This window comes from Channa argus, chromosome 6, assembly GCF_033026475.1.
Source record: "Channa argus isolate prfri chromosome 6, Channa argus male v1.0, whole genome shotgun sequence".
Classification (NCBI taxonomy): domain Eukaryota; kingdom Metazoa; phylum Chordata; class Actinopteri; order Anabantiformes; family Channidae; genus Channa; species Channa argus.
The window spans coordinates 7,874,219-7,890,392 of NC_090202.1; the positions used below are offsets into that span (position 1 = coordinate 7,874,219).

Consider the following 16,174-nt stretch of genomic DNA (forward strand, 5'->3'; position numbering starts at 1 on the left):
AAACTCAGTGTTAAACCTCTCATCACTTTGACATCTCAGTCTTCTTTATTAAAATTCTAAAAGATGACAGATTAATGACTTTAAGTGCTTCTGAACTAGACTTTTAAAAATGGCTACTTCACAGTGAAGGATAACCTTTAAAGAAATGTAGGGAAACAAAAGCTATAAATAAATAGATAAGTCCATCACTCTGACCCAGATTTAAAGTTAAGTCTAAAATGCACATTTGATCAAAATTGACTGCCGATTTCAAGGTAATGAGAAAATCAGGATTACAGGCAAAATGTCTGAACAATGTTCTAATGTGGGGGTATGTGTCTAATCTTATTTTTAATCAGTACCTGAATGTTCGCACTTTTTTACCCAGATAGTCTGGGGTTATCTGTGTGGAAAAAGATATATGCATGTTTTTTGTGATTACGCATCAATTATACATCTGGTGCCAGGCGGCTCTTATTGTGAAGCAGCCACTTGGGAAATGCACTATGTTGTGACTGACTTTCCCGTCTTAAATGACATGACCCTGTTGGACACCATATGCTTTGGGGGAGGAGAATGGCTGTATCATTAGAACTGTTATATAGACTGTTTTATAGCCGTCTGTTTTCCAGAGATGCAAAAAAACCTTTTTGGACCAGTGTGAATTATGTGATCAAATCTGAAAATGCAATACCACTGCTGGTCACTTGACCAAAATTGCTTCACTTTCTAATCCTGGGGTCTTGAGTAAACCTTGAGAAGGGTTAAAAAGGTTGCAATCTGCAGTTTCACCACTAGATGCCACTTATTTGTGCACACAGTACATTTAAGCGCATACTTGTGGGAGCTTAAATGTGTCTGCCTATTAACGATGTAAACTGATTTGGCAGGTAAGTATATACTTGCTGTATTTATTTCTGTTCAGAATATAAAGTGTGTATTGATTGTAAAATATTGTTCACAACAGCATGTCATTGTTCAAATGTGTTTCATAGGAACATTATTGGTCATTATTAGCTGATATTAATTTATTCCATGATTTCTTTTCGTCAACTGACCTGTCCATTCTTGAGTATTTGTAAAACAGAAATATGGAATGTATTATGTCGATATGAATTTGATTAGTCACATTAATTATGTATTAATAATTATTACAAACTACACACAGTATTTATTAATATTGTGAAACTAGTATGTCAGAAAGAATTATATATTTCTTTACAAAATACAACAACAAACATCTTTTAAGAACTTTAATAGTGACTTTAAAAGCTAAAAACAAGAAAAATCTAAGAAGAAAACAGACGTGACTGTAAAATTATTATTAAATGTCTTTTGTTTTGCCCATTGAATGCTTACTTTTTGTCTTGGCCTTAATAAAATAATATAACATTTAGGGATAAAAATGCAAAAAAGAAGCCCATAACTGGAGGCCTGATGGGAAATCTCGAAAGCCACAGTGAACCTCCCATGAGAGCTGACATATGCTGGAATAAAGCTGATCCAGTCTGCACAGAATATCAACAAGCTGAAGGTGATAAATTTAACTTCATTAAAATTATCAGGGAGTTTTTGACCCAAAAGAGCAAGAATAAAACATAGAACGACTATGAGTCCAATATACCCTAACACAGCCAATGAACAATTATTATATCAAAATATCAATCACCTTTTTTGTTTTCTCACCTGCCACAGTTGAATTTGTTTAGCATAAGCACAGCTTCCATTATCAAAAGGGCCTTTTCTCTGTTCACATGTGACCAGGTTGTGAAGTGTATGGGCCACTGCATAAACTGACTTGTACACATTGTTGATGAATCTCAGCTCAGAAACATCTCTCTGAGCCACTGCATGGCTTTTTTGTGTGTGTGTGTGTTTGAAGTTTCATTTAGAGAGCAGTCAAACATGTCCTCCCAGAAATCAATGACAAACTGACTTTTAGGAAACGGCGAAAGGTGGAGCTGCCTCAGGTGTGCCTCCAACCCAGGTGTCTTTGCGTTTTTGACAACAAAGCCCAGAGAGCTCACCAGGATACTGTTTCCCTCACTATCAGCCAAAGACGGATCTGTGATACCGACCCACTGCAGCCCTGTAATGTTGTGTTTGTGAAACTCAGTTGCCAACACATTGACTTCTCTATGGGACATGAAGGCCACAATGACTTTCAAGCTAGAGTACTTTACAGTTTCAACTACTTTTCTTTAGTCATCAGGAGGATCTGTTTGCTCAAAAGCCAAGTGCACACCCCCTCTTTTTGTGCAGCTTTTATGAATGTAGTGATTCCATTGTTTCCGTATTCATTTTTGTTACTTAATGCCCTCACCTATGTCCAGCCAAAGAGCTATATATTTATATATAGCTATATATATATATAAGTTATATATTACAGTAAAAGCATCTAGAGTGTATTCACAGTCAGTGTGACTCTGAGCTTTTTGACTTAAACCAAAAAGATTCAAATAAATGTTTCTTTCTTCGTCGGTGCAGAGGCAGATGTGTCCAATATAGCGTGTGTTGTGTCAGCCTTTGCGCAGTTCTTCTCCTCTATGATCTCCCTCTGTCCATTGGCCAAATCTGAAGCAGAATTTATAGTGTTTGTTAAACCACAGGAATTATATATCTTGTAGCCCAGTGTGTGATTTGGGAGAATCGCAAGATTTTGGTTTATTTCCTCGATTGCAAAGATCATTGTCTGAGCAAATTTGAATTATCTTATATTGATGCTAGGAAAGAAAATCAGAAAATAAATGTATTACACAAGCACTCAATTAAACAAAATCTTAGTTCAACTACATAAACATATACTTACTCCAGGCCTGCTGGAGGATTGGGTAAGGTTTGAAAGGTAGGGACACTGCCTCTGTATCCAGTGCGTAAGGTGAAGATGCCACCAAAGACAAAATCTCCAGCCTTGGTCATATCAGGTGGTTGTACCTTCTCCTGCAGCCAGCACACAGCCATCACCCTTTTGATTAGAAGAACCATGAATATCACTTTAAGCAGTGACATTGCTTCAGTCTGCAGGCTGCCCTCATATCACAGTCTTTAAACATTGCATATCTATGTTCAACTTGTCCCTGGACTTGCTTCCAGATCTAAAGCAAAAGGGGTAGATTCCATAGGGAAGTATTTGAAAAGGATGCAATAGACATATACCGTATATACTACAGTATATAGGCCTATACATAGTATATAAACTTTATATATTGTTTATGTGGCTTATTTGCTCATAAAATGGGCCTGAAAATAGCATACTGAATATGTATGTTATGCTTTTCAAATTAGGTCTGAATTTTCTCAGACTAAAGCCACATGTTTCAACTTTGCAAGCTATCTTTATACCTAGATTGTGCAGTGTGTTTGCCATTTATTTTCTTGTTTCTTGTTCCATTCATACTGTCATGCAGTTATCTTTATTTATTGATAGTAGTTGTAATAGTAGTTGTTGCTAAAAAACTAATTAATCAAAGACAGTCTTTTATAAAGTACTTATGAGGGGATAAACTTTGAAAGTAAAACAAACTTTATAAAAAAACTCCTAAATTATTGAGTGTTGCTAATTGGTGTCTCGCAGGCCTAGAATACTGTTTCTGCACATTGAGAACAAACTACAGCATGATTTGTCCTCTCAATAATGTCTGACTTATAAGTCATAATATTACAATATGTTTGGATCGAAGTCTTTATTAACAGCAACTATGACACATACTGACAAGGAATTTAGGGTCTTTGTTGTTGTAAAAACAAATGTTGTACAAATCAATAGCAACGATAATATTAATTATAATCCTTACACTCCTAATATATTTTTTGTTAATTAATTAGTTTTTATTATAGTTTGTCAGGTGATTTAAAATACAACATTTAACTTAACATAGCTTATACAGCAATCAGTGGCACAGTGCTGTAGACCAAAGGTCAGAGCTAAAAGAAACAACAAGAAAGGGACAGACGGATCAAAACAAACCTTAATTAAGTTCAGGTGGAACATTTACATGTTGTGACAAAGATTAATTAGTTGGGGCCAAATTTGTTATGCTTGAAATAATATGCCACCTGCTTTTCCTGTTGTTGGTGAAGAGTGAAGCAATATGTTGCAATATTTAATCTCTTGTGTATGCTATTTGAGGCCATGCAGCAATTTTCCCTCTGGAGTCAAGCCACTGGGTAATCAAGTCCTGTGAACAACACATGGGGACTCATTAGGTTTTTCTTCTGTGTTGTTTTGATCTTGTGAATAACGATGTTGATTTTTTTTTTTAATGTCAAGGGAAATTGGCCCTACATTCCACATCTCATGCTTTACTGAACTTTCTGATAGCAATGCTATCAGAAGTTTTCTCAGTTACACAGTTGCGCAGTTGTTCGTAAACATTATTTTTAAACTATACTTTTTTTTTGGAAGTTTCGCCCACATGTAAGTGTCATAAATTATGGCAATTCAACACTTTAAGCACCAAGCTTGTATCTGATTCAAAACTATAATCTTATATCTTCAGAACATTATTAGGCCCAACGTGCTCTGCACTGCACACATCTTCCCCCCTCATTGGCCTGCACTGGTGTTTGTGATAACTATAATCTGAATTATATAAAGGTAGCATCTTGTGAAATAAATGAAAAAAAACACTGTTTTCTAAATAGGAAATTGCTTGGGACCCCTAAACAAAATTTGTGAAAAGGACCCCCTAATGGTGGAGTTGTTAGTGCTGATGCCTCACAGCTAGAATGTTGTGGCCTTTCTGTGTGGCGTTTTCATGTTCTTCCTGTGCTTGCAGGGGTTTCTTCAGGTTTCCTCCAACACTCCAAAGACATCCATGTTTAGGATAATTGGTGACCTGTAGGTGTGAATGTGAAAAACTGTCTCTCTGTCTTGGCCCTGATATAGACTGGAGACTTGTCCAGGGTGTACTGGACTTCAGCCCCCTGCAAATCTGAACAGGATAAGTAGTTACAGAAAATGAATGGATGGATACAGGGGCCCCTGGAGGCCACAATTATTGGCACATTGTACTAAGATGAGGGTTAGGTTTGCATGCCCTTACATGCAGTCTCAGTATATGGGGACAGAAACTTAACCCTAAACATAATAAAGTTGGACATTTAGCTCGGACAAATGTTCTTTCATTATCAGATATAACTAAAATGGTCATGAAGTGTGTATAAAACCAAGTTATATTAAAATAATAAAAATGTAACAAAAAAAGTTTGCATCCCTTTTAAGAGATTAATTTAAAATTAAATTTACTTAATTTCCGATATAATTGTGTCAACTAATTGTGCACTAAATGTTATGTTAATAAAATAATCTTTGTTTTACTCTTTGTTTTACTCTTTTGCCATTTCAAAAGTGCAGTTCCCCTTAAACCTAAAGGAATGAATACTAAAGTTCAGTTGCTGGTCATGACTGTGTGAAGAACAACAAAATAAAAAATTGCCGCACACTAAAGGTTCACAATTTATTTAGATGTTTTAAACACTGCTCTCTTTCTAGCTACTTGTAGATGCTTGGGAATTTCCTCCTTTCCCTGCCCCCTGACAGAGTAGATTTGCCACTGCTATTTTCAAATTTTAGAAAACATGGAACAGTGGGATTTTTGTAGCAGATACAATTTTTAATGAGCTGATCATGCACAGTGGTTTCCCTGACTTATTTCTCAGGGTCATAAAAAGTTTCTTTGTCACTTGTTACATTTTTGTTGTTTTTTTTTTATTGGGTAACCAAATTGCATCATAAGTAATCGACTAGTCCTACAGTTGAATTTGCTGTATACAGTTTAATTATGATTTTAGCTGATTACAAAACCCTAGACTAACTTTTATGATTTTCAAGGTGGGCTGAGGATCATTATTTTTGAGTCTAATAAATCACACCCCTTAACCGACATGGGTTAAAATTTCATATACCCTACTGCTAATTTGTTACAGCTACTTTTATTACGGCTGAAATGTAAAATAAATACATTTAGATGTTATTAGTGCAAATAAGATATTTGAATTACGAGATACAAACATTTTCTATGCATTTCTAAATTGTTGTCATGTCAAATAAGATATTTGAAGATATTTGAATTATGAGATACAAACATTTTCTATGCATTTCTAAATTGTTGTCATGTCATAAGATGCATATATAATTTGGACAATGCTCTGTGACTTTGCCCTTTATTACAGTGTGTCTTTATTAAGGTGTGTCTTTCTGGACACATGCATGTAAAACAATGTTTTTTTATATTTATCGAATAAAACAAAAAGTAGAAGCACATATCAGACAATTTTGGATACAATGCATACACAGAAAATCCAAAAATTATTGTTCAAAAAGAAAAGACAACAGTTAATAATGTATGTCATTTACAGATGACTTCCCCATTATGTGTTTCTTAGTATTGTGCTCAGGTCTAAACAAAATAATATGACATTTTGGCAAAAACATACAGAAGAGTAAGCCATAGCTAGAGGCCAAAATAGCAAATATTTCTACAGCAACTGTAAACTTCCCAGGAGAGCTAACATATGCAGGGATAAAGGTGATCCACACTGCACAGAATATCAACATGCTGAAGGTGATGAGCTTAGCTTCATTAAAATTATCGGGTAATTTTCGAGCCAGATAAGCGAGGACAAAACACAAGACAGCCAAAAGTCCTATGTATCCTAACACAGACCAGAACCCTACAACCGATCCAACATCACACTCTAAGATAATCTTGTCCTTATAGAGCAAGAAATTCTTGAATGGAAAAGGGGGGCTGATTCTTAACCAAATTATACAAATCATAACCTGTATGAGAGTTAAAGCCAGAACACTGAGTCTCTGCTGTGTTGGGCCAAACCATTTCATCACATTACTGCCTGGCAGTGTAGCCTTAAAGGCAATTAGCACAACAATTGTTTTCCCCAGAACACAGGAGATACAGAGAACAAAGGTGATGCCAAATGCTGTGTGTCGCAGCATGCAGGACCACTCAGAGGGCCGGCCAATAAAAGTCAGAGAGCACAGGAAGCACAGAGTCAAGGAGAAGAGCAGCAGGAAGCTCAGCTCAGAGTTGTTGGCTCTTACTACGGGTGTTTCTTTGTAGCAGTAGAAGACTATTGTTGTAATCATAGTTAGAAAAACTCCCAACAATGAAAATAAGGCCAACAGTGATCCGAGAATTTCATCGTATGACAGGAATTCTATTTGTTTGAGGACGCAAGCATCTCTTTGTTTGTTGGACCAGTACTCTGATGGGCATTTCATACAGTGTATTGAATCTGCAAAATGGAAAAAATAGAAAAGAATTATCGTTTAGGAAGTTAAATCTTATTTTTAAAACTTTTGTTTTAAAACTTTTTTTTTCTTTTTAACCTGTTAAATTACTAATCTCGCCTGCTGGACAAGATATGCAGTCATAACAGCAGATTGGCTTTCCTCTCTGGAGGACCTTAGTAGTTCCAGGGATACATCTTTCACTGCAGACTGACACAGGCACCTGCCCCACATGTAAACACAATTCATAACCAAAATTTATATATAACATGCAATTTGTGAATTCAGACATAAACGTTTTTTTTACCTCGGTTAGTCTATTTCCCCAAATGACGGGGATTTTATTCATGATAAACTGATGACTGTCTGGAAGAGAAGCATCATAAATGCCCACTGTTACGGCTTCCATTGTTCCTTTGTTTGTCATTTGTAAATTAACAAGTTCATATCTTGCTGGTGAGTCTCCATTACTGTCAAAATAAACTCTCTCTCCTTCCTTAGTGGTGAAATTCACTGTGTTGAGATGCTGCAGAACCTAGTATAAATAAAAAATATATACTGGCATTACATGATAGGTTCCTGCAGTTGCCACCCTATCACACTTATCTATTGTTGAGTCACCTGCCACGGTTGAATGTATCTTGTATCAGCACAGCTCCCATTAAAGAAAGAGCTCTTCTCTTCCCGACATGTGACCAGGTTGTGAAGCGCATGGGCCACTGCATAAACTGACTTGTACACATTGTTGATGAATCTCAGCTCAGAAACATCTGTAAAATATGACTGCATATTTTGCAAGTTCTCTGAGCCACTGCATGGCTTTTTTTGTGTGTTTGAAGTTTCATTTAGAGAGCAGTCAAACATGACCTCCCAGAAATCTCTAACAAACTGACTTTTAGGAAACTGCGACGGGTGGAGCTGCCTTAGGTGCTGCTCCAGCCCAGGGATCTTAGCATTGCTGACAACAAAACCCACGGATCCCACAAGGATGTTGTGTCCTTTAATATCAGCCAAAGAGGGATCTGTGATCCACGCATCACTGCCAACCCACTGCAGACCTGTGATGTTGTGTTTGTACAACTCAGTTGCCAGCAAATTAATTTCTCTGTGAGACATAAAAGCCATAATTACTTTGGAAGTGGAATTTCTAATAGTTGTTATAATCTTCTGCAGACTTTCAGGTGGATCTGATGACAAAAATGCCTCTGAAAACTCAATGCACACTCCAAACTCTTTTGCTGCTTGAATAAATGCAGCTATGCCATCGAGGCCATATTCATTATTCGTAGCAATAGCCCCAATCCATGTCCATCCAAATTGTTTGACAAGCTTTGCCAGGGCTCTACTCTGGTAGTAATCGCTGGGAATAGTTCGGAAGAAAGTAGGATATTCTTTCCTGTTGCTAAGACAGGCACAGGTGGCAAAATGGCTGATCTGAAGTGAAATATCAAAACATGTGATTAGAAGTGACAAAGCGAACATTTGTTCACTCATACTTATTGTAATCTTACACACATTAAACTGTAGGTATACAAAAACCTTTAACTCTAACCTCAATTACTTTCCTTCTTTGACTTACCACAGGCATATGAAACCTTCCAACAACCTGCTCAATTGCCATAGTTGGTGCTGATCCTGAATGTCCCACAATAGCTTGCACTGTCTCACTTTTTGCACAGTTGTTGTCACTGATTTCTCCTTTTAGTCCACTCACCAGTGCCAGTGCAGCTCTCAGTATATCCATAGTTCCACAGTTATCATAAATCTTGTAGCCAATTTCATTGTTAGGCAGCATTTCTGGATTTTTGTTGATCTCATTAATAGCAAAAATCATTGCTTGAGCAAATTTGAATTCTCTTAAATTAAGGCTGGGGTAGTGAAAGACAGAATTGCATATATGTTTTTCTTCATATGCCAATTACAACAGTGCAATATATCTATATACACAACACATATACATATAGAACAATTCATACTTGTTGCATTTTCGTACTTCTGGAATTGCCTGAAATGTGTTAGTTACATAATCTTGCCCTGTGCGAAATGAAAATATGCCTCCAACAACAAGATCACCATCCTTGGCCAGTTCAGGCGGGTGTGCTAAGCTTTGCAGTTGGCACACAGAATGTCCATTCCCCATTAGTAAAACCAAGAGGAATAGGATCATCAAAGCCATACTCCAGTTCTTTTTTTGGGGGGGGGGGTTTTTTTTGCAAAACAGGTCAACAGATTGCACAGCTCCTGACGGTGCTTTATACACCAACAACAAGGGGGATGTCCTCTTGGTTAAGAAGCCCCAGGACACCAGAGGAAACCAAGCAAATGAGCCAAACATGTTTTTGTCTGTGAAAATTTGGATTTTATTCTTTGAACAAAATTTTATTAACTTTTATTATCTTAAATAGTGTGAAAATAAAAAGGGATCGAATATTAAGTTTTTGCATGTATATTCTATTAATTACATTTAGGGGTTGATATGATTGTATATTATGTTGTATTTAAATGCTGTCCCATTCATACATTACCTCACAAATATGCAATGAAAAAATTAGCAAAGTTTGTAGCTCTTCAATGAATTGCACATAGGTGTCTATATATCTAAATGTTTAAATGACAATAGAAAAAAAAAAGGACATGTTCTCCAATCTAGGCAACCATATGAATTGCTTGTCTTTATTGTTGAATTAGACGCATGAGTGTGAACCAACACTAGAAAATTATTCCTCTCTGAGTCTGATGTGTTTAGTCTATGGAGGTTCATCCCAATGTAAAGTCTGTGGTCTCTGTTGATATGCACAGGGGAAGTGGAATTCACTAATGCATGTGTGCTGTAGGCTGAATTAAATGGAAACAAACCTTCCTACTAAATTTTGGCTAAAATGCAAGGTGATTTTAATTCACATGACTTGGGCCTATTTAATTTCCAATTAAATGTAATGTAAATGTAAATTAATCTGTAATGTACATTGTGTGAACACATGACTTAACATGACTTGTTCCTTTCAAAATTATGATGTCTGCTACAGGCTACTTAATAGTTACAGGTTTTTACGTGTCTGACTTTATTTATTATGTTGTTTTCAAAATGTCTTTGGTCCTCCCTTCCCCATCATATTCTTTTTTGTATTCTTCTCAGGTCTCAGTAAGATAATATAACATTTTGGAATAAAAATACAAATTAACAGCCCAAAACTGGAGGCCAGAATAGCAAATATCTCCACAGCAACACTGAACTTCCCAGGAGAGCTGACATATGCTGGAATAAAAGTGATCCACACTGCACAGAAGATCAACATGCTGAAAGTGATAAATTTGGCCTCATTAAAGTTATCAGGCAATTTCCGAGCCAGAAAAGCAAGAATAAAACAGAATGTGGCCAGAACACCTATGTACCCAAGTACAGCCCAAAAGCCTAAAGTTGATCCCAGAGCACATTCTAAGATGATTTTGTTTTTGGTTACTTTAAAATTCTTAAATGGAAAAGGAGGAGAAATTGTTAACCAGAGGATACATATTATAACCTGTATGAGAGTGAAAACCAGAACACTGAGTCTCTGCTGTGTTGGTCCAAACCATTTCATCACATTACTGCCTGGAAGTGAAGCCCTGAAGGCCATTAACACCACCATAGTTTTCCCCAGAACACAGGAGATACAGAGGACAAAGGTGATGCCAAATGCTGTGTGTCGCAGCATGCAGGACCACTCAGAGGGTCGGCCGATAAAGGTCAGAGAGCACAGGAAGCACAGAGTCAAGGAGAAGAGCAGCAGGAAGCTCAGCTCAGAGTTGTTGGCCCTGACAATAGGAGTTTTCCTGTATCTGAAGAAGATGAAGGCTACAACAGCAGTCATGCATGTTCCAAATAAAGATGCTGCAGTGAGCAGTGCTCCCATCATTTCTTCATATGATAGAAACTCTGCCTCCCTCTTTACACAGGCATCTCTTCTCTCATTGGACCAGAATTCAGGATGGCAACGCGAACAGGTGATAGAATCTGAAAAATTGTAAAAGTCAGGTGTCACTCTTCCACAATACATTTTTCTTTTCTTTTATGGACACTAATCCTGAGTGGAACCTTGGGCAAAATTATGGTGCCAGCTTTGCCAGTCTTTGCCAGCTACACAGCCCGAGCTGTGTATCACAACGTGATACACTGTGTGAAGTACTAACCTAGAAACATTTTCAAAAAGTACAAGCACTAAGCAGATTGTAAACACTTTAATCAAAGTGCAAATGTAACAGTGAGAAAGAAAGAAAACAATGTATTTCATATATATATTTAATTAAAATACTTATTTGAAATATTAGCAGTTCTCAAAGTGGGACATTATGTGGTTGCCGAAACTTCTCACAGGGTTTGTGCCAGATTTGTGTGGAGTTAAACCTGCTTGTTGAGATTTGCATTCACTGTGGAGGAGCCAACACACAGCTAAAGAACAATGATACATTTTTATCCTTAAAGCTTAGTGAATTCATGGTAAAATATAATAAGGTTTTAAATTGTAGGGTCAAATTTACTCTGTTCTGTCAAATTTAATGAAACAATATAACGCTCCAAACATTTCCTAAACTTAGAAAATGAGATGTGTAAACACATCCACCTGGATTCAATTAAAAAAATTACTACAAGATAACCACATACCTTTACACATTTACACTCTACCTTTTATGGGATTTCTGTGACGTAATAATTATGTGCATCCAGAACTTATTTCCAACTTCCTTGACATCTTATGAGTGGTCTGTGATTTATTCTTAACATTTCAGCGCAAATAGTGCTGTAGGCTGTTACTGTCGCCGATAAATAAAACTGAAAAAGTATCAGATCGTATAGTCAAGACAGCTTAATTCACCATCATGTATCTCTATTACTATTACCTAAAGTGTCACTTTGCCCATGAGGAGCAGAGCTGTTGCATAATGAAAGTCTATTCGGCTCCAAATTTGCCAACCAATTTATCAGTGTCATTGTTCTTGAGGTTTTTGACACTGATATCAGTGACTTTAGTGGAATAGCACAATGATTTACATGTACTTAGAAACAAACATAAAGCATCACTGATCTACAAAAGAAGTAAAGTGAAGTAAAGTTTACTTGTAATACTTTAAGTAAACTATAAATCATCATAGTTATTTTTTCTTAAGAAGAAATGTCAATGCGGTACTTTTAGAGTACATTTTTGATTGTGTTGTGGAGTATTTTACATACTCTAAATTTATGATTATCAACCCTGGTCTTAAGGAAACCCTGTCCTGTTTGTTTTCCAGATGTCCCTGCATTAGACACTACAGATTACTTAGATCAAGTTTGTTCAGCCAATCAGAAACTGGAAGATATCATTTTAGATGAGGGTGAAATGGAGGAAGACAAAGCAAGTTAAGGTAGGAATAGTTGGTAAATGAGCGGAACAGAGGGCCTTGACGACTATGGTTTGGAAACACTGCTCTTTTAAAATTGGACTTTAACATTAAAATATATGTACATAAATAGCTCTACAATAGCTAACTTCATCTTTGTTTATTATATTTGTTTTATAGATACTGAATTGTCATATGCTAAAAATGCTACATATTGCTATATAATTGACACAGAACTCTCCCATAAAATATCAAACATATATACATTCTTTTAATTTAGTTTAATATCAATGTGAAATTTTATTTGTGGTGAATTAGGGTGCAAAAACATGGATAACATATGATCAGACCTGAAGTGTTGCTTATTTCTCCCTCTGCACATCTTATACAGTCATAGCAGCAGACAGGTTTTCCTTTCTGGAGAACCTTGCGAGTTCCTGGGGGACATTTCTCACTGCAAACCGATACAGGAACCTGCATGAAAAATTCAATAATAATAATACTAAAAATGTTAGTATTACTACTACAACTACCATTGTGTACTACTGTTAATAATAATAATGATGATAAGGCACCACTGTGAGAAGAATATGTGGGCAGTGTGTTTGGCCTAATGCTTCTACTAGTAATCAGGATAAATTGAAACATTGTGATACATTACCAATACTACAATTGCGACAGCTGTACTGTAGTTAATAATTACGCTTATGAAGTAATGGTTTACCTGTTTTGAGGTGTGTGCCCAAATTAAAGACTTATATTGCAGACTCAACTGTTCGTCTGCAGATAAAGATGCATCATAAAAGCCAACTGTGACAAAGTCCACAATGCCATTTTCTGTTGGCTGCCAGTTTATAATTTCATACTTTGCCGTTGGGTCTCCAAACTCATTAAAGTAAACATTTTCTCTTTCCTTTGTTTTGAAATTAATATTTTTTATTTTCTGTAAAATCTAAAAGACATATTCATTAAGGGAATTATGACAAAATTTGTGTAGACTTGCATGTTTGACAGCATGATAGAATACAACAATTTAGTTTTTCAAAATTTGGCACATTTTCTAGGAACCTAAAAAGTTTAGGTTGACTCACCACGAATGGGTCTAGCTGCACCTTGTAGCTGCATGTTTCATTACAGCCAAGAATATTATGAAGTGCATGGGCCACAGCATACACTCCTTTATAGACATTGTTGAATATGGGCATAAGTGACATATCTCTGAAGCTGTGTTGCAATTCAGTCAGCTCCTCATGTCCAGTACATTCTCTCTGATTCTCTGCTGATAATGTTGACGGCTTGAATTTACAGCTAAATAATGTTTCCCAGAACTCTGTAAAAATCTCATTACCTGACAAATATAGGGGCTTCACATCTAATATGAACTCTCTCATGCCACTGACATGTGCTTTGGGGATGGACAGGCCTATGGCACCATCCAAAATGCGATGCCGATCTCTTTCTGCAATTTGGGAATCAAAGATCCAGCTCTCACTGCCTACCCACTGGTACCCAGTCAAGTTGTGGTGAGACAACACATGTATTAGCACGTCCATATCCATATGAGAGAGGAAAGCAACAATCACTTTGGAGGTGGAAGCCTTAATAATATCAATTATCTTTTGTATTTTGTCTGGTTTATCTGTTCTAAAGAAAGACACAGAATACTCCAGACAGATGCCCAGCTGCTGTGCAGTTTCTATGAATGTAGCCATTCCATTGTTGCCATAATCATCATTGGTTCTAATAGCTCCAACCCAAGTCCAACCAAAGTGTTTGACCAACTGGACCAGGGCTCTGCTCTGATAGTAGTCACTGGGTATGGTTCTTAGGAAGGATGGGTACTTAGTTTTGTCACTGAGACAAGCACAGGTGGCAAAGTGGCTGATCTAAAAGACAGAAGAAAAAAAACTCCCAGGATAAGGATTCAATAATAAAACATTCACAATGACTGTTAGGAGCTGGAACAATTCATGTGCTTAAATATAATTTTAAATGTACTAATTTTACGCACCATTGGGATATTAAAGGGTCCAATAACAGTAGCTATAGCCATGCAAGGAGAGGAAGAGGTCTCTCCCATTATTGCCTGAACATGTGCAGGTCTGATACATGGAGCCTCCATGGGTGCAGATATAATTTCATTACCATTAGCCAAGGTCAATGCAACCTTCACACTTCTAGCAATAGAGCCACAAGTATCATACATTTTATATCCCAGAGAGATGCCAGGTAGTAGCTCTGTGCTGTTATTAATTTCCTCAATGGCAAAAATCATAGCCTGGGCAAACTGAAACTCTCTGAAATTCAAACTGAATGCACACAGTTTTAAACAGTTGCTCTAGTTTTACGTGAGATAGAAAAGAAAAACAATAGTAAATAAAATAGTTTTATGGTCTACTTTATAATATTTATTAAATATTTGTACCTAGTGTTTTTTTTACATTTAAATCTAAACCCATTTCCACAGTCTCATTTACCTGATACATTCCAGTGGCAGTGGTTTGTGAGTGTAGCTTTCCTGTCTGTCTTTCCAGCTACTGTGAAAAGAGAAGATCCCTCCTAATATAATATCACCATCTTTAGAGAGCTGGGGGTTCTCAGGATCCCCTCTCTGTTGGCACAAAGACTCCTCACTCTGAGAGAAACAGACCACGAGCAACAGCTGTAAAAGTGCCCATCCCCATTCTGGCCACTTCTGTGTTGGGGTCATACTGTCAGAGACAACTAAAGGACTGGGTGGCATCACATAGACCATAATACAAATCAAGGGTTTGCACTAGGATTTATATAAACCAGGTTAGCATAAAATAATAAGACGACACCACAGTGCTTCATCTATTTGAACTGACACCGTGGGGTGGGAGAAGGGAGGAGCCCAAAGAGGTTATTGGCTTTAATCTTTTTTTAAATATTTGGTGTGTTATCAGACTTCCCCCCCCCCACTTTTAATTACAAAATTGCAATTTCTTATTTAATTTTTGTTTAGAGTTTAAACGTTGAACATTAAACAGTGTGATAGATGCTATGTGTAAAGTTGAAAATTAAGTAAGTATAAAAAGTAAGGCTTTTGCTATTGGCTTTGCCCAACACACTGTAGACAGATGACTTGACAGCTCGAAAACTAGCGAGTGGAAGTTACGGCTGGTTGCAGTACAAGTCATAAACCCCACCTACTGTTAGGACTGTCAGGACATAAGCCAAATTTAGAATTGAAACAAAAAATCAAGTAAATGTTTCCAACTTTTCTTGGGATATTACGCTGTACAAGTGATAATTTCTCTATTTATGTGATTTGATGATGTAAAACAGGCTTGATATAAAACAGTAAGATTGAAAGCTTTGATTGACCGTCAATCAAGTTAAATTAATTCAAGTTAAAAGTTTCTACACGCAAGCATGTTGTAATTATGGTAGCTAATTTGAGTGACATAGCTAGCAAGTAGTTTGCTACAGTAGGTTATCATTGCAGTAATTAACATTTAATAATAATAGGTTTTATTGCTATAGCTCCTTTCATGTACTGTATGTATATCAAAGTGCTGTACAACAGTCGAAATAAGCAAAAAACTAAAAAAAAAATAAAAA

At 36.6% G+C, this 16,174-nt stretch overlaps 2 protein-coding genes across 2 annotated transcripts; both read right to left on the bottom strand.

The window, feature by feature from the left end:
• Positions 1–6,316: 6,316 nt before the first annotated feature.
• LOC137128897 (extracellular calcium-sensing receptor-like) lies at positions 6,317–9,080 on the bottom strand. The gene is made up of 5 exons (XM_067507569.1): positions 8,811–9,080; positions 7,853–8,665; positions 7,539–7,766; positions 7,331–7,454; positions 6,317–7,236 (listed from the first exon to the last, which is right to left on the bottom strand). The coding sequence occupies exons 1-5, from the start codon at positions 9,063–9,065 to the stop codon at positions 6,317–6,319; spliced, it is 2,340 nt and encodes a 779-aa protein (XP_067363670.1). The 5' UTR covers positions 9,066–9,080.
• A 1,231-nt stretch (positions 9,081–10,311) lies between these two features.
• Positions 10,312–15,260, bottom strand: LOC137128898 (extracellular calcium-sensing receptor-like). The gene is made up of 6 exons (XM_067507570.1): positions 15,067–15,260; positions 14,601–14,898; positions 13,681–14,475; positions 13,314–13,541; positions 12,940–13,063; positions 10,312–11,225 (listed from the first exon to the last, which is right to left on the bottom strand). The coding sequence occupies exons 2-6, from the start codon at positions 14,862–14,864 to the stop codon at positions 10,312–10,314; spliced, it is 2,325 nt and encodes a 774-aa protein (XP_067363671.1). The 5' UTR covers positions 14,865–14,898; positions 15,067–15,260.
• Between the last annotated feature and the right edge of the window lie 914 nt (positions 15,261–16,174).

Coding starts and splice junctions, on each gene's coding strand:
- LOC137128897 (XM_067507569.1), bottom strand. CDS start 9,065: ATGATTTTTGCTATTAATGAGATCAACAAAAATCCAGAAATGCTGCCT. Junction 8,666..8,810: donor GAAGGTTTCATATGCCTGTG/GTAAGTCAAAGA, acceptor ATTTCACTTCAG/ATCAGCCATTTTGCCACCTG. Junction 7,767..7,852: donor GATACATTCAACCGTGGCAG/GTGACTCAACAA, acceptor TATTTATACTAG/GTTCTGCAGCATCTCAACAC.
- LOC137128898 (XM_067507570.1), bottom strand. CDS start 14,864: ATGATTTTTGCCATTGAGGAAATTAATAACAGCACAGAGCTACTACCT. Junction 14,476..14,600: donor GACCCTTTAATATCCCAATG/GTGCGTAAAATT, acceptor TCTGTCTTTTAG/ATCAGCCACTTTGCCACCTG. Junction 11,226..12,939: donor AGAAATAAGCAACACTTCAG/GTCTGATCATAT, acceptor ACAATTTTTCAG/ATTCTATCACCTGTTCGCGT.